A 22,683-nucleotide genomic window follows, 5' to 3' on the forward strand; every position below is an offset into this window, starting at 1 on the left:
GCAGATTCCTCAAGAACAAACCACGACAAGCAGACCAAACACAGCCAGTAAAACCTAACCATCTTACCATACATCAAAGAAGTTTCAAAAATGATAGCCAGACTACTAAGACCCCTCGGAATCTTAGTAGCACACAAACCCACCAACCCACTCAAACAAAAACTAACAAACTTAAAAGACCCAGTACAACCCATGGACAAAACCAACATCATCTACAAAATTCCATGCAAGGACTGCCACAAACACTACGCCGGGCAAACAGGAAGAAAGTTAGCCACCAGGATACATGAACACCGGCTAGCCACAAAAAGACGCGACCCTCTCTCACTCGTAGCCCTACACACGGATGAAAAAAAACACCATTTCGACTGGGACAACACATCTATCCTGGGACAGGCTAAGCAAAGACATGCCAGAGAATTCCTAGAGGCCTGTCACTCCAACCACAATGCCATAAACAAACACATAGATCTAGATACCATCTATCAACCCCTCAGAAAATGAACAGGAAATGACATCACCACAAACCCCAGGAACCCTATCCAGGAGAAAGATATAAATAGAAAGCAGGAGACAACAGCTTCGCTTCACTTGGAGATCGCCACTGATGATGTTACCAGCCAGGTAACGAAACGTCTGGATATCAAACCTACAGCTCAGCGAGCAAACCTATACCCTAGAGGCTATTCAGCCCATCAAGTCTGCGCCAACCTTCCAAAGTGCATCCTGTCCTATCCCCGTCACTTGCATTTGCCATAATCAACCCACCTCGCCTGCACATCCCTGGACACTATAGACAATTGAACATAACTAATCCACCCTAGACATAAGGGAGGAAACCAGAGCACTGGCAGACATATGCAGACATGGGGAGAAGGTGCAAATTCCACACAGTCACCCAAGCCTGGAAATAAACCCAGATCTCTGGCGCTGTGCAGCAGCAGTGCTAACCACTGAGCCACTGTGCTGCCCATTAAAGGTACACTGCAATTGATGATTTTGGAATTGTACTCCAGCAACAGTTTTCAGTGACCTGCACAGCTAAATCGCTTCGAATGGTATTGAGTTCTGCATGATAAATAAATGATCAGCCAATCACGACAATATTTATAAAGCAGAGTCATAAGGTTATTTTGATTTCCAATTACAGTGTCTATTGTGGGAAATAAATATTCATAGAGATTACTAAAACCCATATTTTCTGATCAATGGTTTTGCTTCGTACTTCTCGACTCACCATTGATCAATGTTTCTATTACTTAGCACAACTGACAGCACTTCCCACGTGATAAAACACTCTCTCTCTATCTAGCCTACCCAATCCTTAAACAACTTCAAATTCTCTATTAGATCCTGTGTGAACATACTTTTGAGAGAAATGGAGACACAACTTATCAATCTTTTCCTGTTATATATACCCACGCATTCATGCACCTGTAAACCTTTCATAACATGGCAACCAGTCTGTCATGTAAGGCTCTCACCCAAATGTAGACAAGTGTTAATGTGAGTTTTACATTCCCATTCAATTCAACTTATTTCAAAGAAAGCTTCCTGCTTTTTATTATGGCATTACTAACCTTAACCCACCCTTTTGATGTGTTTGCAGTCAGGGATCCAATGTTTCTTTATCCCACCTAGCCTGACATTCTGACCTTCCCATTCTTTATGCCAAAACATACTACCTCACAGTTATTGCTGTTGAATTCATTTGGCAATTAGGTTGGTGGAGAGGTGTCCTGGACGATTGAATAGGCAACTTAAGGTTTATACAGATTCAGTGGTCTGGATGGTTGGAGAGAAATGATGGCCAGTGTGCACTCCTTATCCAAAGGTGTTCAGCCTCAGCCTGACAATGTCAGTGAGCCCCCAGATAGCCACATCCCTTTCCTGGTAGCCCATCCTGTCAAATCTACAGCCTTCTATCTTCAGCAATCTGCACCCATCCCATCTACATTTACCTGTGTCTGCCGACCCTTCCCACCCAGATCCTGACATGAAAGGTGACCATGAATAGTATGGCCACATACTGCATTTTACCCTCGCCATTAAAGCCAGGGTCTTCCTGGCAATGGATGACACTTCTTCCCACATTACACTCTTTCCAGCAATGCTTTAGAGTATCCACCACCTTGCAAATCCTGCTGATCCCCTACATACTTGCCTACAGCTTTCAGCCCCTAGCCCAGATGACAGAAGTGGAAATGTTTAGTGCTGTAGCTATGGCCAGTGCCCTTGGCTGCTTCGGGACACTGCCCAAGACAACCTGACTGATGGGTATCTGCATGGCCTTCAGTGAGGACTACTTCCCTAAGAGTTGGATCCTTGGCTGCCTGATTGCTGCACATGCAGTGTGTCTGCTGCATACACTGTTGGCGCATGGTACAGGTGTGAGATTGACAGTGCACAGTGTTATACAACAAGATATGTACCCCCTATGCTGAGGGCTGCTTCACAGTGATGAAAGCTGCCTAGCTGTGTGACTGCATTAACTGGCACAACAAGAGAAGGGAGAGATGCTGTGATCAGCCAGGTGCACACAAAGTGAGCGAGTGCTATGAGAGTTAGTGAGCATCCCTGAGATACAGTCTGATCCAATCCATGAGCTGAGTTCCTGTCACTGTACATAAAGTGTTCAAGCTGCAGCTTTTTCAATGCTAATATCTGGTACACACTGCAGTGCAAGGATGCACTTCCAGAGTGCGTCACCAGTGCACCATACAAGTGCTAAGATGCTTGTGATAGGGTGGCTCATTCTGTATGCACTCAGAGGACCAATGTACTTGACTGAAGTCCATGGTTCAAACCCTAAAATGTTGTTTCCTAGTATCCAACATGGAAGTTGTTTGGAGCAAGCAACAAGCTGAATTTACTAGATACACACCTTGGTTTCCTTGTTAACCTTTCCCAATGTCTAGATAGTGTCATGAGCTTGTTCAGGTGGGAGTTGGAATATTCATCAGGCAAGTTGTGGCATTACCAAGACAACATGAATTGGCATTCTGCCACTGTCTGGCTACAATCGCACCATACCACTTGGGAAAAGTCCAAAACATGGAGTGAGACAATATCCACATTGAAATAGACCTTGCTCTTTTTTTTTACCGGATACTGCCACACACCATAGTTCACGATGGTCAGACACCTATAGGACTCTGCCCATTGTTTAATTCAATTCCAATGAAGTATCACTTTTATCTTCCTGTTTAGTTTCCTGCTGAACTAATGAGATAGCAAGCATTTCTTTTTTGGCTTTTTTCCAACTTCACCAGATGTGATTCCTTCCATTGCTAAATCTCAGTGAAACAAGAAATATGGATTAATTGATTCTTTTCATTGAATATTAAGAGGAATTCAAATTCTTTTCTAACTCTTTTCCATGAGTTGTTATAAAAATAACTAAAGACTTCACAAACTAAACTGCCCATCTGTTGGTATGGAAATGTTCTTCTGAACAGACATCCGAACCTGCCCTCTGACCTTTCGTCTTTCTGTAATTGTAGAAGTTCCACTTTGTGAACATTCAGCAACTGATGGAGTCACCTTATTTAAGTCGCATGCTTTGTTGGCAATAACGTTTGAATCACTGCTTTTAAAATCGACTTTCTGATCTTTCAAAAAAAAGCACTTCCATAGAACCGATACCATGGCCTGAACTTTATATTTTTGGCAAAGTTCCAGTTAAGATGAGTTTTTTTGAAGGCTATTTTTATGAGGCCTAGTGGATTTTATTGCCACATCTTACAAACTTGTAAATCGTGGATAGGTTTTGGCGTTTTAGGAGGTGAGTTTTCACCACAGATTCTCCAGCCTCTGATATGCTCTTGTAATAACAGTTTGAAATGTCTGGACATTTGTGAACAGGACTTGATAATTTGGATATTTGCAATGTGTTTATTATGCATTTTTTACTCATTCTTCAACAGAGTTAACTGTCCCAAAAGGCACCTGCCCCTCCCGTCACCCTTGCCTATGATCTGTGACATTCAGCTCCAAAGTATATTGAATACAAAAGGATCCTTCTCTTCAAGGTCCAATGTGCTCAAGCTCCAAGCTTCAAATCCACAGGGGAACCTCAGCTGCCAAAGGATAGCCTGACTATCCAAAAGCAATGCACTGAGAATGGACCTGCCCTTACCTGGTCGAATCAGTCCACTCCGGGTTCAAGACTCCAGGGACTCCAATGGCACACTTCTGTGAAGGTGGTTAGTAATTTAAAGGACCAGCTGCACGTGGAAGCTGTGCACACACGAACCATGGACCAGCCCCTGTGAAAATGAGAGAGGGCATGCTCATGGAGGGGACTTGTGAGTCCCTGACAAATTCCAGCGTTGTTGCCAATGATAAGGATGCTCTCCATCCTGAAAAAAATTGAGACTGGAGTTATCACAACCACAAAAGAAACTCATTCAAAGAGATGTACGGGGCAACTTTTTCACACAGAGGGTGGTACGTGTATGGAATGAGCTGCCAGAGGAAGTGGTGGAGGCTGATACAATTGCAACATTTAAAAGGCATCTGGATGGGTATATGAATAGGGTTTGGAGGGATATGGGCCGGGTGCCGGTAGGTGGGACTAGATTGGGTTGGGATATCTGGTCGGCATGGACGGGTTGGACTGAAGGATCTGTTTCCATGATGTACATCTCTATGACTCTATGTCCATTTTCTGTTTTTATGACAGGATTTTAATTTTTTTTTGCTTTTTGCTGTTATTTATACAAAGATAACCAGACGTACATTCACCATTTAAGGAACCTGATGACCATTATGTTTTGTACAGCGTTGTAATACCTTGCCTTATATCTACCTCTTAGTTAGAGAACTGAAATACTTGAGAAACATCCCGTCAAAAGTTTTCAACAATCATTAATCACTTTTCCACTTTATTTGCAGCACAACGCAAAGTAATCCTAAGGTTTACTGTCACAAGTGAGGACGTGAATTTAGCTGATCAACAAATAAGAGAGAAAGTTCTTCAAAATCTTCAATTCCTCGCCCAGAAAATAATAGGTACGTTGTAGAAAGTACCCATGAAAGTACCCATGTATTTCTGTACTGTAAACAAACTCCTCTATAACTGAATGATTGAGTGCCTTATAAATATATATTTTACTTCCTTGTTTTGGGAATGGCTTTCTGCCTAAATTCCTGGGGAGAGCTGAGATTAATCAGAACATTCAAGGACAATACAGAGAAGAGTAAGTTATAAGGTGTGCCTTTTTTACTTTATATACAATCAAAGCAAGTATTGCAGAAACATAGGAACAGCACAGAAGGATTTCCTGAAACATACTGTATATCTGACAGGGGAATGGGTAACACTGGGTGAGCTTGCAGCCATGAATGTCGATACCTACCTCTTCCCCACCATTGATGGGGGTGGGGAAGGGGGTGTGGGGGGATGGGGATGGGCATCCTGCTTATCATTGCACCAATTGAGGTTCTCAAGTTAGTTAATTCATGGTCAGTTAAGGGCTTTCGCCTTCAGAAGCTGGTATTTTACCACTGGCAGCATGTGCCCAGGCCTCAGAGTACCCAGTGGCCTTTTATTGACCCAGAAAGTTGAGCTGCCAGCTGCTCGTGCACCTTAAACAGAGGCCCACTCCCCCCAAGTTGCTATCTCAATACATATTTGCCATTCCCGACATGAAGGGAACTGGCTCCCCACTCTATTTGCTGGAACCCACTGGACTGATTCTGGCAAGTCTCCCAGTGTCCACCACCAAGGTTCCTTAGCCTTGGGGACTGCATGTAGTACCTGTAGTGATCACTGTGCCCAATCGCACTACTAGGACGAGAGAACTGCAGCTGCTTGTAATGCATCCTAAGAGTCAAACCTCCTCCAGATGAGGGCAGGGGTTTTGCTGCAAGCCTTCTGACAGAATGATGGCTATTAAATCAGGTCAGGGCAGTCTGGCCAAGCAAAGCGGGGGGCACTGCCCAGATTTTTCAGCTGGAGGTGCATTGTCACTGATTGCATCCAGCCCTATGTCTGAACCTGAAGAACATTGGCATCTTCATTATAAAGGAATGTTTCGGTTTTGGATAGTTTAATATACTATTTTGATACTAACAGAAGTCTGCAAAACACAGGTGGTGAAACGAATATGATTGACAAATTTTATCAGGGCCCCACCCCTTCCAAACCACATATGATTTCACTCTCCCCCTCCTGTGTCATTCTCATCACAACTCATTCCAACTCTCCTCCTTATCATGCCATTCTCACCCATGCAATTCCATCCCTGTCATCACCCATACCATACCATACAATTCCATCTCTGTCATCACCCATAGCATACCATACAATTTCATCCCTGTCATCACCCATAGCATACCATACAATTCCACCCCTGTCATCACCTATACCATACCATGCAATTCCATCCCTGTCATCACCCATACCATACCATACAATTCCATCTCTGTCATCATCTATACCATATCATGCAATTCCATTCCTGTCATCACCCATACCATACCATACCATGCAATTCCATCACTGTCATCACCCATACCATACCATACACTTCCATCCCTGTCATCACCCATACCATACCATACAATTCCATCCCTGTCATCACCTATACCATACCATGCAATTCCATCCCTGTCATCACCTATATCATACCATGCAATTCCATCCCTGTCATCACCTATACCATACCATGCAATTCCATCCCTGTCATCACCTATATCATACCATGCAATTCCACCCCTGTCATCACCTATACCATACCATGCAATTCCATCCCTGTCATCACCTATACCATACCATGCAATTCCATTCCTGTCATCACCCATACCATACCATACAATTCCATCCCTGTCATCACCCTGGCAGCACGGTGGCACAGTGGTTAGCACTGCTGTTTCACAGCGCCAGAGACCCGGGTTCAATTCCCACCTCAGGCGACTGACTGTGTGGAGTTTGCACATTCTCCCCGTGTCTGCGTGGGTTTCCTCCGGGTGCTCTGGTTTCCTCCCACAGTCCAAAGATGTGCAGGTCAAGTGAATTGGCCATGCTAAATTGCCCGTAGTGTTCGGTAATGGGGTAAATGTAGGGGTATGGGTGGTTTGCGCTTCGGCGGGTCGGTGTGGACTTGTTGGGTCGAAGGGCCTGTTTCCACACTGTAATGTAATCTAATCTAATCTAATCACCCATGCTATACCATTCCTGCTCATGTCCATTCCACTTAACCATATTTTCATATTGGCCCTCAGCCTGTGGTCAAATTAGTGTACCTAACCAATTCCATCATTCCAACCTTCTGTCTCATGCTGACCAGCAGCACTTACTGACAGGCATTTCAAAGTTATCTAATTTAAATTCAATATGATTTATTATGCCTAAACTAAATACAAGGCATTGCTGATCTAGAAAATACAACAGGACCTCACCTTCATGCCTTCACTGAGATGAGGATGTGGGATACCTTTCCAGTTCAGGCCTGCTGCAATCCTAACTGTTGGTTGTAACCAGCGCACAGCCAGATTTCTCTGTTACCCTCCATAAACTCTCCTGGCTGCCTTTTTCAAAGATGTTTTTGTGATCTGCACACAGACTCATAGAGTCATAGAGATGTACAGCATGTAAACAGACCCTTTGGTCCAAATTGTCCATGCCAACCAGATATCCCAACCCAACCTAGTCCCACCTGTCAGCACCTGACCCATACCCCTTCAAACCCTTCCTATCCATATACTCATCCAGATGCCTTTTAAATGTTACAATTTACTAACCTCCACCACTTCATCTGGCAGCTCATTTCACACACGCACCACCCTCTGTGTGAAAAAGTTGCCCCTTAGGTCTCTTTTATATCTTTCCCCTCTCACCCTAAATTTATGCCCTCTAATTCTGGACTCCCAGACCCCAGGGATAAGACTTTGTCCATTTACCCTATCCATTCCCCTCATGATTTTGTAAACCTCTATAAGGTCACCCCTCAGCCTCAGATGCTTCAGGGAAAACAGCCCTATCCTATTCAACCTCTCCAGATAACTCAAATCCTCCAACCTTGGCAACATCCTTGTAAATCTTTTCTGAACTCTTTCAAGTTTCACAACATCCTTCTGATTGGAAGGAGACCAGAATTGCACGCAATATTCCAAAAGTGGCCTAACCAATGTCCTGTAAAGCCGCAACATGACCTCCCAACTCCTGTACTCAATACTCTGACCAATAAAGGAAAGCATACCAAATGCCTTCTTCATTGTCCTATTGAACTGTGATGCTACGTTTAAGGAGCTATGAACCTGTACTCAGTGTATAAGTCCTGCTAAGATTTGCTTTCCCAAAATGCAGCACCTCACATTTATTGAAATTAAACTGCATCTGCCTCTTCTCAGCCCATTGGCCCATCTGATCAAGATCCTGTTGTAATCTGAGGTAACCTTCGTCGTTGTCCACTACACCTCCAATTTTGGTGTCATCTTCAAGCTTACTAACTGTACCTCTTATGCTCACCTCCAAATCATTTATATAAATGATGAAAATTAGTGGACCCAGCACCGATCCTTGTGGGACTCCACTGGTCAGCGGCCTCCAGTCTGAAAAACAACCCTCCACCACCACCCTCTGTCTTCTACCTTTGAGCCAGTTCTGTATCCAAATAGCGGGTTCTCTCTGTATTCCATGAGATCTAACCTTGCTAACCAATCTCCCATGGGGAACCTTGTTGAACATCTTACTGAAGCCCATACAGATCATGTCTACCACTCTGCTCTTTGTTACTTCTTCAAAAAACTCAATCAACTCAACATGATTTCCCATGCACAAAGCCATATTGACTATCCCAAATCAGTCCTTGCCTTTCAAAAAATAAAAACATTCTGTCCCTCAGGATTTCCTTCAACAACTTGTCTACCACCGAAGTCAGGCTCACTGGTCTATTGTTCCCTGGCTGGTCCTGACCATCTATCTTAAATAGTGGCACCACATTAGTCAATCTCAAGTCTTTTGGCACCTCACCTGTGACCATCAATGATAAAATATCTCAGCAAGAGACCCAGCAATCACTTCTCTAATTTCCCACAGACTTCAAGGTACACCTGATCATGTCTTGGGGATTTTTGAGATGCCAGACATCCAGCACTTCCTCTTCTGTAATATGGACATTATTAAAGATGCCACCATTTGTTGCCTACATTTTATATCTTCCATGTCCTTTTCCACAATAAATACTGATACAAAATACTCATTTAGTATCTTGCCCATCTCCTGTGGCTCCACACAAAGGCCACCTTGTTGATCTTTAAGGGACCCTATTCTCTCTCCTGTTACCCTTTCGTCCTTAATGTATTTGTAAAAACTCTTTGGATTCTCCCAACTCTATTTTCCAAAGCTATCTCATATCCCTTTTCTCCCTTCTGGTTTTCCCTCTTCAATATACTCCTACTGCCTTTATACTCTTCGAAAGATGCACTCCATCCATCCTGTCTATACCTGACATACACTTGCTTCTTTTTCTTGACCAAACCCTCAATTTCTTTAGTCATCCAGCATTCCCTACACCTACCAGCCTTTCCTTTCACCCTGACAGGAATATACTTTCTCTGGACTCTCATTACCTCGTTTCTGAAGGCTTCCCATTTTCCAGCCATCCCTTTACCTGCCATCATCTGTCCCCAATCAATTTTTGAAAGTTCTTGTTTCATACCATCGAAATGGGCCTTTCTCCAATTTGGAACTTCAACTTTCAGATCTATCCTTTTCCATCACTATTTTAAAACTAATAGAATTATTGACACTTTTTCTCCAAAATTCCAAAACAATGCAACAGCATATAAAACAGTAATTGCTGCTACTGGAATTCGAGGAAATCACCTCCGAAACCTAAAATAGCTCAAAAAAGAAGCAGCCTGCTGTAGCCAGAAATTTCTCCCGTTCTCCATCTTGGAAATATGCCTCATGTTGGCCTGTTTTCTGAATTAACCAAGTGTCTTGCACATGTCTGAGTTTGTACTAAAAGGTTCTGCGACTGTTGCAACATCCTTTTTGGTTAGAAGGTGATTCCCTGTTATTGAGATTAACCATATAGTGGTGGTATTTTTCTATGAGTTTTTTTTCTGGTCTACCTCGTTGTTTTCTTCAAGTCAAGGTTGGTGCTAACAAGAGGTGGGGTCAGGGGCCTGTGAAACAATGAAGTAATGCTCCTCCCCTGAAGTCACCAGTGCAGTGAGTGTTCACTTTTGCTGCACACAGGCAATTCTCGAGTTTCTCTGAGGTGGATTCCATTATGACTGTCAGTTCAGGCCTTGAGACGTAGCAATGCTTCTGGACCTTCACACTCAGGGCAACCAGGGATGGATTATGTTGTTATCTGTGAACCAATAAAATGGTGATTATTCCAGCAGTCAGCACAACATTCTGCCTATCCCTGTGCCTCATGGAGACATAGTCAACTAGATGCCAATGCGCCAAACAGGTGGACATATTGCTATGACGAGAGAGGTGAAAAACTGTCTTGGTCATTAAGAACTCATGCACAGAACACACCTTCAATGTTTAGAGTTGCTTACCTTATTTTTTTTCTTTCTGTTGACCCCTTCCCATACCCAATGATCTGCATCACCTTTTGTCTTGAAGTCACCAACATGACATAAATATTGTCTGGGTGTTTGACAGTGAGGAGGAAGGTGTTAGGTTCAAGGAGGATATCATTGGATTGGCCAGATGGGCAGATCATTGGTGGATGGAATTGAACTCTGATAATTGAGAAATTTGAAGAAGGAACAAGGGAGTACTCAAAGAATAACAAGACACTAAGAAGCTGACTGGAACTGAGAAAGTATGGGGTGCATGTCGACAGATCCTTGAAGGTGACGGGGCAGGTTAATAGGGCAGTTAAGAAGGTGTACAGATGCTCCCCTTTGTCAGTCATCGCATAAATTTAAAAAGCAGTGAGGTCATATTGGTGCTGTACAGACATTGCTTAGGCCCCAGCTGGAATACTGTGGGTAGTTCTGGTCACCACACAACCGGAAGGATATCATTCCATTGGAAGGGCTGCAGAGGAGATTGACCAGGATGTTGCTGAGGTGGAACATTTCAATTATGAACAAAGGCTGGTTAAGCTCAGGTTGGAGAAAATTATGAGGGACATAGAACAATACAGCTCAGAACAGGCCCTTCGTGCCTCGATGGAAAGGGTGAGTAGAGACAGGGTGGGTGGCACGGTGGCGCAGTGGTTAGCACTGCTGCCTCACAGCGCCAGAGACCCGGGTTCAATTTCCGACTCAGGCGACTGACTGTGTGGAGTTTGCATGTTCTCCCCGTGTCTGCGTGGGTTTCCTCCGGGTGCTCCGGTTTCCTCCCACAGTCCAAAGATGTGCAGGTCAGGTGAATTGGCCATGCTAAATTGCCCCGTAGTGTTAGGTAAGAGATAAATGTAGGGGTATGGGTGGGTTGCACTTCGGCGGGGCGGTGTGGACTTGTTGGGCCGAAGGGCCTGTTTCCACACTGTATGTAATCTAATCTAAAGCAGCTGTTCCCCCTTGTCAAAGTGGCATAATTTAAAAGTGAAAGACAGGAGGTTTATAGGTGACTTGAGGGAAATCTTTTTCACCACAGGATGGTGCGGGTCTGGAATTCACTGGAACGGCAGGAAACCTCACTAATTTTAAAAGAGTACTCGGATGAGCACTTGAAGTGTGGTAACATTTAAGGCTTATTGCAGGAAAATGGGACTCGTGTAGGTGGGTCAAAACCCTCTTTTGTACTGTATGATTCTATAATTAACTTGTCTGACTAGAAAAAAACTTAGTATGATGCTTAAAGTATGTAATTAACCAATTATCAACCCATTACTGCAGAGGACACTGCCTAACAAATGATCACACCAATCAATCAGAAAAGTGTGGATTGGCAAAATTAATTAATTATTATTATGGATGGGATTCCTTCTCTGTAAATCTTCACCACCTGAACTATTCATATTATTATTGCATATACAATTAATATGCAATTATACAGCTTGTTTTTTTGTGTTGATCAATATCAATTGAAATTTTGATGTACCTTGTATGAAATGACATTTCTATTTGTTAGGTTTATGTGGTACTAATGGTATTATATTGAATTTATTTTCAGTTGAAGGAATGACAAGAGGTCAGTGAATTCTACAATTTATGCTGTACTACATTTCACGTTGCAACCTGAGTAGCAGTATGTGATCTCAAGTGGGACAAGAATGTTTCATTATTGTACCATTTAATTTAAGTTTTACATTTGACTCCTCTATGATCTCTACTATCTTTGCTCTAATTAAATTATTGTTGATTATTAATATAAATGGGAATTTCATTAAATCACATTAATTAATATTTCCGTGGTTAGATACATGAAACAGTTTAAAGCAGACAAATCATTAACTAAACGTAATGCTGGAATATTGAAAAAGGTATTCCAGTTTTCTACAGTTAGTCAGAAAGACCTGGAGAATTTTTTCAAATTATTCCCTGATGTAAAACTGCTATTATAGATTGGTCACATATTTATTTTCAATGACCTGGAAACCAATTTGATTGAATGACAGAAATTTAAATTTAGTGGAATTTAAATTCCCTTTTCTAGAATCTTCTGTAGTAGATACTTTGTTTTGTATACTACATGCGTTTCCCTCAGTCCTGTTTTGACTGACCCTTTCTTTGCTTTAAGATTTCTGATCATTTCCATGTACTCTGTCTACTATTTAATCACAGAATCCCTTACAGTGCAGATTGATGCCATTTGGCCCATCGAATCTGCACCAATCCTCCATCCAGACCCTCCTCCCTACTCTATCCCTACAATCCCACGCTTAATCCAGAGACTCGGGTCATATATTCTGGGGAGCTGCATTCAAATTTGCCATGGTAGATGATGGAATTTGAATTCAATAAAAAAAAACTGGAATTAAACATGATGATCATGAATCTGTGGTCAATTGTCAGAAAAACCATCAGATTCACTCATGCCCTTTATGGAAGGAAACTGCCGTCTTGCAAACCAAAGACAATGTCTTCAGTGCTTCCAACAATTAATTGGGGAAAGGTTCTACCCCTTATGTCTGAATGTTGGGCAACTGGCCTGACCCAGGTGGAGGTGGAGGTGGAGGTGGGAGTGGTCAAAAGAGGTGCTAATGAGTTAAAGCTGAGTGTCTTTAGCAATTATGTGGAAACTGACATTGTGTTTTTGGATGGTATTATTGAAATGATAGCAAGAAATTAAGAATTAGGAGAAAGCCCAAGCAGAGAACATCTGTTAACACGGGAGCCAATTGGAAAGTTGAATGGTTACCGATTTTGGAATGGGATCAAGAGCAGGGTGTATGCTTTTTGAAGAATTTAGCAAGGGCACCTGGAAGATAGGGCAGAAATCAGTGGAGAGCTTTCGAGAAAGTTTGACTTGGTGAGCTGAGGTGGTGAAAGTAATGGCAGAGGCAGCTGGCCCCAACATCAGTAACAGAAAATTCTGTGATCAATTCAAACTCGCTCTTTGCAATTATTAGCAAGTGAATGTTATCTCCATGTTTAAACTCAAGGTCGAAGCACATATTTCCGATTGTGCAGGTCACATAAATATCTTTTTTTATACATTGTAACATCCATTCATAAAACAATTAATATTAATGATTGTAGTCTATTTGTTGACCTGAATTTTCTGAATTCACACTTGCATAGTCGATGTATATTGGCAATTTCCTTGTCCATTCCTTAAATCTCATTATGTATTTCAACATACACATCTGTGAACACTATCATAAAATTATCCACATTACATTTGTATGATTAATTATTCTGAAATCTGAAAATAAATAGACAATTGGTGGGCAACCAGCATGTTGTTATGTAAGTGACCTTGGATTCACCATGCTCATGAACTCTTGGAGATGATTGCAGCAGACCTATTTGAAACAGGCCCTCCAGGAGCAGATGGTGACCGTACTGAGCAAGGGAGCTGAGCAGTTCTCCAGGATCTCCATCAGCAGGTGGCGACAGTGGGGGAGGGCAGCTGCAGCAATCGAACAAACTCTCGCTGGAAGAAAAGAATGTCTTTGGTGTGGAAAGGGTTAAGGAGAAGCAGGAACAGACAGATCATGGAATTTCTCAGCCCAATGTAACTCATACAGTCATTCTATGTACATAGTGTAAATAATTCCTTCTTTATACTTAATTTACTGTCCTGTTTGTAATGACCTAATGCTGGTGAAATAAAAATTCCTGGCTTCATGATCTTTGGACCATCTGTGTATTAATTCTCACGTGACACTTAAAATTAGTGATTGTTCAAAATGTTTCTTGTGAAGTCGGACGAATGGAAAACAAAGCAGTGGTAAGTTGGCAGTGGAGTGGAGGTATTGGGTAATATTCCAGAATAGACTCATAGAGTCATAGAGATGTACAGCATGAAAACAGACCCTTCGGTCCAACCCGTCCATGCCGACCAGATATCCCAACCCAATCTAGTCCCACCTGCCAGCACCCGACCCATACCTATAAACCTTTCTAATTCATATACCCATGCAAATGCCTTTTAATTTCTGTAATTTTACCAGCCTCCACCACTTCCTCTGGCAGCTCATTCCATACCCGTACCACCCTCTGTGTGAAAAAGTTGCCCCTTAGATCTCTCTTATATCTTTCCCCTCTCACCCTAAACCTATGCCCTCTAGTTCTGGATTCCACCCCCCCCCCCCCCACCCCCAACAGGAAAAAGACTTTGTCCATTTATTCTATCCATGCCCCTCATGATTTTATAAATCTCTATAAGGTCACCCCTCAGCCTCTGATGCTGTAGGGAAATCAGCCCTAGCTGATTCAACTTCTCCTTATAGCTCGAATCCTCCAACCATGGCAACATCCTCGTAAATCGTTTCTGAACCCAATAGAATTTTTTTTTTAAAAATCTGTGTGTCCAAGTTGTATAATGAAATAAATTTGGAAAAAAAATCTTTTAACTGCAATTTAGATGGCGCAGAGGCCTGTAGTAGATTAATATGAGATTGTAATTACTCTGTATTTTTAAAGTATTGCAGTGAGTCTGTATATAGGCACAGAGGAATAAGTTACAGAGAGGCACCAATATAATATTCTCTTGATGAGACGACAGTCCCACTAGAGGTGGCAGGGAAGTGGTGGGGAAACAAAATTCTCAAATCAGGAGCCCCCTTCAGACCCATCATCTTGCTACCTGGAACACCAACTTACAGATTAGCCAAAGATCCAAGCCAAGGACTAAAACACTTAGTAGAAGACGCACGCTACTCCATCCACTGCAGCTAAGAATTCCTGAAGACCATCAAAGACACTAAGATAGAAGAGGGTGAAATAATGGTCTCCTTTGATGTAACAACCCTGTTTATTTCAATCAACATTAACCTGGCCAAGGAAACACTGACTACACTATTAGAAGACCCAAAGAGACATACAGCAAACACAACTAACTTCATCAACAAGAATAATATCATCAAGCTAGTGGACCTATGCCTTACCACCCACTTCACCTTCAACAACAAAACTTACAGACAAACCAATGGAACACCCATGGGATCTGAGATATCAGGGTTCTTAGCAGAGGCAGTAATGCAGAGACTTGAACAAACAGCTCTGCCAACCCAAACTTTGGGTCCGCCACGTGGATGACACCTTTGTCATCATCACTAAGCAACAATTAGAGGAAACCTTCAAGACCATCAATAATACCCTTACTGGCATAAACTTCACTAAAGAGGAGGAAAACAACAACAAGCTGCCAATCCTAGCTGTCGTAGTAGACCGAACAACTAATGGAGAACTTCAAACCAGTGTCTACAGGAAAACAACACATATTGACCAAATACTGAACTCCAGAAGCAATCATCCCAACACCCACAAACAAAGCTGCATTAGAACATTATTTCAGTGAGCCACCACACACTGCAGCACAGAGGAACTATGCAGAGCAGAGGAAAATCACTAATACAGTATATTCAAAAAGAACGGGCACCCAATGAACACACTAGGTATAAACAAGGACTGCAGATGCTTGAAACCAGAGTCTGGATTACATTGGTGGTGGAAAAGCACAGCAGGTCAGGCAGCATCCGAGGAGCAAGAAAATTGACGTTTCGGGCAAAAGCCCTTCATCAGGAATATAGGCAGGGTGCCTGCAGGGTGGAGAGATAAATGAGAGGGAGATGGGGTTGGGGAGGAAGTAGCATAGAATACAATATGTGAATGGGGGTGAGGATTGAGGTGATAGGTTGGGGGGGGAGGGTGGAGGGGATAGGTGGAAAGGAAAATAGGCAGGTAGGACAGGTCATGGGGATGGTGCTCTATGCTACTTTCTCCCCTCCCCCAACCACCTCTCATTTATCTCTCCACCCTGCAAGGCACCCTGCCTATATTCCTGATGAAGAGCTTTTGCCCGAAAGATCAATTTCCCTGCTCCTCAGATGCTGCCTGACCTGCTGTGCTTTTTCAGCACCACTCTAATCTAGACCCAATGAACACAGTCCACCGATTGTTCAGCAACAAACCAAAACAGCAGACAAAACATGCCCCAATGTAGGCATTCTCCCTCACATCAAAAACATCTCGGAAATGACTGCCAGACTACTTAGACATCTTGGCATCATGGTAGCCCACAAGCCCGCCAACGCACTAAAACACAAACTAATGTCATTTATAAAATACCTTCCAAGGACTATAACAAACACTACATTGGACAAACAGACAGAAAACTAGCCACCAGGAGACATGAAAATCAACTAGCCACAAAAAGGCATGACCCCCTCTCACTAGTATCCTAACATACAGATGAGGAAGGACACCACTTTGAGTGGGACAACACATCCATCCTAGGATAAGCCAAACAGAGAATTCCTAGAAGAATGGCATTCTAACCGGAACTCTATCAACAGACACATTGACTTGGATCCCATTTCCCACCCGCTGGGAAAAAAAAGGAATGACATCACCATTGGAAATTACATCACCAAAGAATGACATCACCATAGGAAATGACATCACCAACCCAAGGAAACCTAAACACATAAATAGAAAGTGGGTCATGCCACCAGCGCTTCATCTGGTGGCTCACTGAAGATGTTACCTAGTATAGTGATGAAACGTCTGAAAATGAACCTTCCAGCTCAGCGAGCAAACCTACTTCCATTCTGACCCCCATGAAATTTCAAGGCATCAGATCGAACAACGGAAAAGAATATCTACTGCAAATTAACCCCAAACCCTCGGCTAACAAACCATGTGTCACACTGGTGACTAGGCTTCCATTAGCATAAACAAAAGATTTATCAGGTGCCACACTACCCTATTATGAGTGCAAGGCTTTTGGAAATAGAGTTTGTTCTTAGAAAGAATGAAAACTCATATTCAAATGGAGGTGGGCAAGGTGACATTGGTCATCCGATATCACGAGTAGTTGCCAATTATCATTGACTGAGAGGGCTTAGACTGGTGATTTGATTTGATTGATTTATTTATTTACCATCACATGTATTTGTTGAAAAATATAATGAAAAGTGTTCTGTAGTGACGCCACTTTCTGGCACTATCTTTAAACACAGTAAAATAAAGCAAAACATAGAATATAAAGGTAGAATAATAGAGAAATAAGGAAGAAAGTGTTCAGCTTTACAGTTCCTTTTGGTAAGTGTCATGCCATGGGCCTGGTGGCCAGGTATGAGTCCCTTTTCTGCGCCACTGCCTCTATAACAGACTTTGCCAGGCTTTGGTCCCATCTTGCCTTCATGGATTCCTCTGCCATTATGGGTCCTTGCTGGACCTCACCAGTGCCAATGGGTAAAGCACCAGCCCAACCTTGACCCTGCTGCTGCTATGAGTCCACTCCAGCCTACCTCGCCAAAGCAGCCACTTCCTGTGCCACTCCTGCTCTTGCCGCAGGGTCTTGTACTGGGCCCAAACCCACATTGAAGTGAGTCCCAGCTCTCTCAATGGTTTCTCACATTCCCTCTCCCCCACGAGGGACAAACCCTACTCCTGAGATTTGCTTCAGCCTGGCTCCTTGGTACATCCACATGGTCAGCCCTCAAAACAAAGTATATCAATAGAGACAGGTGTGGAGAGAGAGATCCAGGCAATAGCAGGGGGAATGAGCCTCCATTTTCGTGATGAAAGACTGCAACGTCCCCTACATCAACCTGAGTGAAGAACAAAGTCAACAAGTGTGGTGGTGGGAAAGCACAGCTGGTCAGGCAGCATCCAAGGAGCAGGAGAGTCGACATCTTGAGCATAATGCCTTCATCAGGAATGTGGGGGAGGCCCAAGGGGGCTGAGAGACAAATGGGAAGGGAGGGGACTGGGGGGGAAGGTAGCTGGGAATTCTATGGGTGGATGAAGTGGGATGGTAAAGGTGGCTGGGTAGGCAATAGGTAGGTACTGGTGGTAGGTGATAGTAATAGGTCAGAGGGAGGATGGAGCAGATGGGTGGGAAGGAAGATGAACAGGTCGGACAGTTCAAGAGGGCGGTGCCAAGTTGGAGGGTGGGATTTGGGATAAGGTGGGGGGAGGGGAGATGAGGAAACTGGTGAAATCAACATTGATCTCATGTGGTTGGAGGTTCCCAAGGGGGAAGATGAGGTGTTCTTCATCTAGGTGTCAGGTGGCTAGAATCTGGCAGTGGAGGAGGCCCAAGACTTGCAATTGCTTGGTGGAGTGGGAGGGGGGATTGAAGTGTTCAGCCACAGGGCGGTGGGGTTGTTTAGTGCATGTGTCCCAGAGATTTTCGCTGAAACATTCTGCAAGTTGGCATCCTGACTTCCCAGTTTGGAGAAGACCACATCGGGAGCAATAGACACAGTAGATGACATATGTAGAGGTGCAGGAAAATCTCTGCCGGATATGGAAGGATCCTTTGGGGCCTTGGATGGAGGTGAGGGGGGAGGTATCACATTTCCAGCTACCTTCCTCCAGCCCCACCTTCCTCCCACTTATCTCCCAGCCCCCTTGGGCCTCCCCCACATTCCTGATGAAGAGCTTGTGCTCGAAACGTTGACTCTCTTGCTACTCGGAGCTGCCTGGCTGGCTGTGCTTTTCCATCACCACACTTTTTGACTCTGATCTTCAGCATCTGCAGTCCTCACTTTCTCCTGAGTGAAGAACAAAGACAGTGACCAAAGGCCACCTGGGGCATTGGAATGTGGAGCCTCAACTCTTCCATTTTCTAGATGGGCTCAGGATCAGGGAGGCATTCTCATCTGACCTGCGCCACATATTTCTTTTGTTTGCCTCATTAATTAATGTACCATATCTAAATTTCAACAGACTATGAAAATATTCCTCCAAATTGTCGACTGACTGTTTTAGGTAACTGTGTTAAGGAGTCCTTAAAGTCAACACAAGTCAAAACAAACCAATGGATAGTGGTCTGTTAACAGCAAGAAAACAGCTAGTTGTTGCAAGTTGGTCAAAGAAACATGAATTACTAACTGAAAAGACATTACAATTTAAATTCTTCCCTTTTTAATAATTGTCATACATGTACAAACAGACACACAAAGACCAGACAATTACTACGGGTGAGGAAGGAACAAAAGAAAGTTAGTGAAGCACATTTCTGGTTACACCTATCAATGAGACGCTTCCTCCAGTTCCATTCTGGTTCCTTTCAACTTTTCAGGGAGGGCATGAAGTTCGGGCCATACATTTCTTGACCTTTCATACGTCAGTTGAGGATTTGTCATTTTAGTATCTTAGAGTCATAGAGTCATGGAGATGTACAGCACCCAAACATACCCTTTGGTCCAACTCGTCCATGCTGACCAGATATCGTAAATTAATCCAGTCCCATTTGCCAGCACTTGACCCATATCCCTCCAAACCTTTCCTTTTCAAACACCCATCCAGATGCCTTTTAAATGTTGTAACTGCATCAGCCTCCACCACTTCCTTTGGCAGCTCATTCCATACACATACCATCCTCTGCATGAAAAAGTTACCTCTTAGGAATCTTTTATGCCTTTCTCCTCTCACCTTAAACCTATGCCCTCTAGTTTTGGAATCCCCTACTCTGGGGAAAATACCTTGGCTATTCACCCTATCCCTGCCCCTCGTAATTTTATAAACTTCAATAAGATCACCCCTCAGCCTCCAACTCTCCGGGGAAAATAACCCAGCCTACTCAGCTGCTCCCTATAGCTCAAACCCTCCAAACCTGGCAACATTCTTTTAAATCTTTTCTCAACCTTTTCAAGTTTCGCAACATCTTTCTTACAACGGGGAGACCAGAATTGCAGGCAGGATTCCAAAAGCTTCAAAATGTGAACTCTGTTTCTTTCTCCACAGATAGTGCCAGACCTGCTGAGTTTTCCCAGCATTCTCTGCATCAATTGGAAAATAATTGAGGAGTGAGTTTAGTAACAGTTAGTTCAGTATGTTCTTTTTTTTTATTCTCTTTTCATTGGAAGTTTGAGCACAGCAGGACTGTGGCCAGACAGGAACGTTGTGTGGAGCTGAACGAACCCCAGGAATTCTTAGGAGGAGGACCACAAATGAGTGAGTGTGAGTTTTAAAAAAAAGCAACATCAGTCCAACAAATAAATACATGTGTAACTATTGACATATATGTCTTTAGTTAGGAGTAACAAACAGAGTATATGGCAGGGCAATTCTGTCTTATTTAATATGGATTTTGTGTGATTGAGAACTTTGAGTTTCTTTCCACACTGTTTGAGAATAACAGCAGCAGGAAACCTCATCGGCTGAATGAGTTCAAGCGGCACCAGCTGAACACGAGCACCAGGAGGCAGCACTGTAATGCATCTGTGAGGCAATGAGGTTGCACAATGAGAACAGAAATTGCTGGAAAATCTTGGAAGCTTTGGCAGCACATGCGGAGAGAAGGCAGAGTTCATGTTTCAGGTCCAGTGACCCTTCTTCAGAAGTGATTGGAGCTGGGAAAAAGGTTGGTATATGTGCTGAAATTGAGGTGGGGGTTGGTGGTGGTAGTGAATGATAGGTGGAGATGGAGTCCAGAGCAAGAGGAAAAACCCCTGGACAGAGAAAGGAATGGATAAAGGTCAACCTGGGGGCGCCAATAATGGTACTATTAGTGGCTGACAATGGGTTGTTTGTGGTAGCAGCCCATGTGCTGACCAGCCTGGTGTGTGGGACTTGAGGTAAGGGTATGGGAGAAGGTGCCTCAAGCTTTAAAATAATTGAGTTTGATATTGCAGGTCCCTCCATGGAAAATGAGGTGATGCTCTTCCAGCTTGTGCTCAGCTTCAGTGGAGCAATGAGGTGAGCAGTGGGGTGTTGAAGTGACAGGCCTCGAGAAGCTCAGGGTCATTTTTGCGGCAGAACCCAGGTGTCCAGCAATGCGGTCACCCAGTCTGCGCTTCGTCTCCCCAGTGTAGAGCACACCACATTGTGATCAGTGAAGACAGTTGATTAGATTGAGTGAAGTGTAGGTAAGTCACTGCTTCACCAGGAAGGTGAGTCTGGGGCCTTGGATAGTATGGAGGGAGGATGTAAAAGGGCAGGTGTTACACCTTCTGCGATTGCTGGGGGAAGGTGCCCTGGGACGTGGGGAGATGGTGGGAGTGGAGGATGAATGGGCCAAGGTCGCCCGCAGAGGTGACTCTCTCCATCATCTATTCTTGTCCAACCAGATTTTCAAGTCCCTTTCATCCTGGAGCCATTCCATCCATGATTCAAGGGCAGAAAAGAGTGTGTATCGCCAATCTCAGTTGACACCTTAAACTGAACGAGAAGAATGTTTTGGTTTCTGTTCCTGAAACATGAAGGTTTCTGTTTCAGGAATCTGGAGAATGGATTGCTGGTTTCAAGGTCAGTTATTTCTCAGAGGTTCAGAGACATTCTGAGTGGTGCGGAATGTGAACAATTTACAGTCAAACAAGCCACTCACTTCCTTTCAATCATCCACCAGTCTGGGAGAAACACAGACCCATTTAGCCACTGAATTTGCACATTTTCGATTCCTGATCCAGTACATGTTAAGCAAAATAGTGCAAATGCTAATGCCCTGAAGAGTGACCACAGAAGGAACCCACCCTTGCCTAGCTATAGGTGAATGTGGTTGATGCCATGACCATGCCCCAAGTCGAAAACTGTTGTCCATCCCAATTCCTGATGACATTTGGACCAAAATTCAGCAGAGTGTAACTGATGCAGTTATGAGTGAGACCAGTTCTACACAGATAGAGTTAGGTGTGACGTCACCTGTGCTCTGGCACAAAAAAAGGACCTCAGACAGCATTTGCTGATTGACGTGGACATCAGTAATCTGCACCGTTACTGCAAGGCCCAACATTGGTGTTGGCCCAATATTCTGTACAATTTCAACATGATGCCCCAACTCCTGTATTCAATGGTCTGAGCAATGAGGCAAGTGTGCTAAATGCCTTCATAATCACTCTGCCTGTGACGCAATTTTCAACAAATTTTGTACCTCTACCCTTGGGTCCTTCTGTTAGACAACACCAGGGTCCTACTATTAACTAGGAGAAAGTGAGGACTGCAGATGCTGAAGATGCTGAAGAGTCCTCACCCTGAACAACTTCTCCTTCCAATCCTCCTACTTCCTCCAAACCAAAGGAGTAGCCATGAGCAACTGCATGGACCCCAGCTATTCCTGTCTCTTTGTTGGGTACGTGGAGCAGTTCATCTTCCGCAGCTACATTGGCACCACCTTTCCCTCCTCTGCATCGATAACTG

General features: G+C 43.6%; 1 protein-coding gene across 1 annotated transcript in view; it reads left to right on the forward strand.

Moving 5' to 3' along the window:
* LOC122556036 (uncharacterized protein PB18E9.04c-like) overlaps nt 1-14,220 on the forward strand; it is a 54,541-nt gene extending 40,321 nt beyond the window's left edge. The window contains exons 13-14 of the mRNA XM_043702422.1: nt 4,897-5,013; nt 12,098-14,220. Coding sequence (XP_043558357.1) covers nt 4,897-5,013; nt 12,098-12,123 — 143 coding nt within the window. The 3' untranslated portion in view covers nt 12,124-14,220. The remainder of the gene's footprint in view (nt 1-4,896; nt 5,014-12,097) is intronic.
* The last annotated feature ends 8,463 nt before the right edge of the window (nt 14,221-22,683 follow it).

Source organism: Chiloscyllium plagiosum, chromosome 13, assembly GCF_004010195.1.
Source record: "Chiloscyllium plagiosum isolate BGI_BamShark_2017 chromosome 13, ASM401019v2, whole genome shotgun sequence".
Classification (NCBI taxonomy): Eukaryota; Metazoa; Chordata; class Chondrichthyes; order Orectolobiformes; family Hemiscylliidae; genus Chiloscyllium; species Chiloscyllium plagiosum.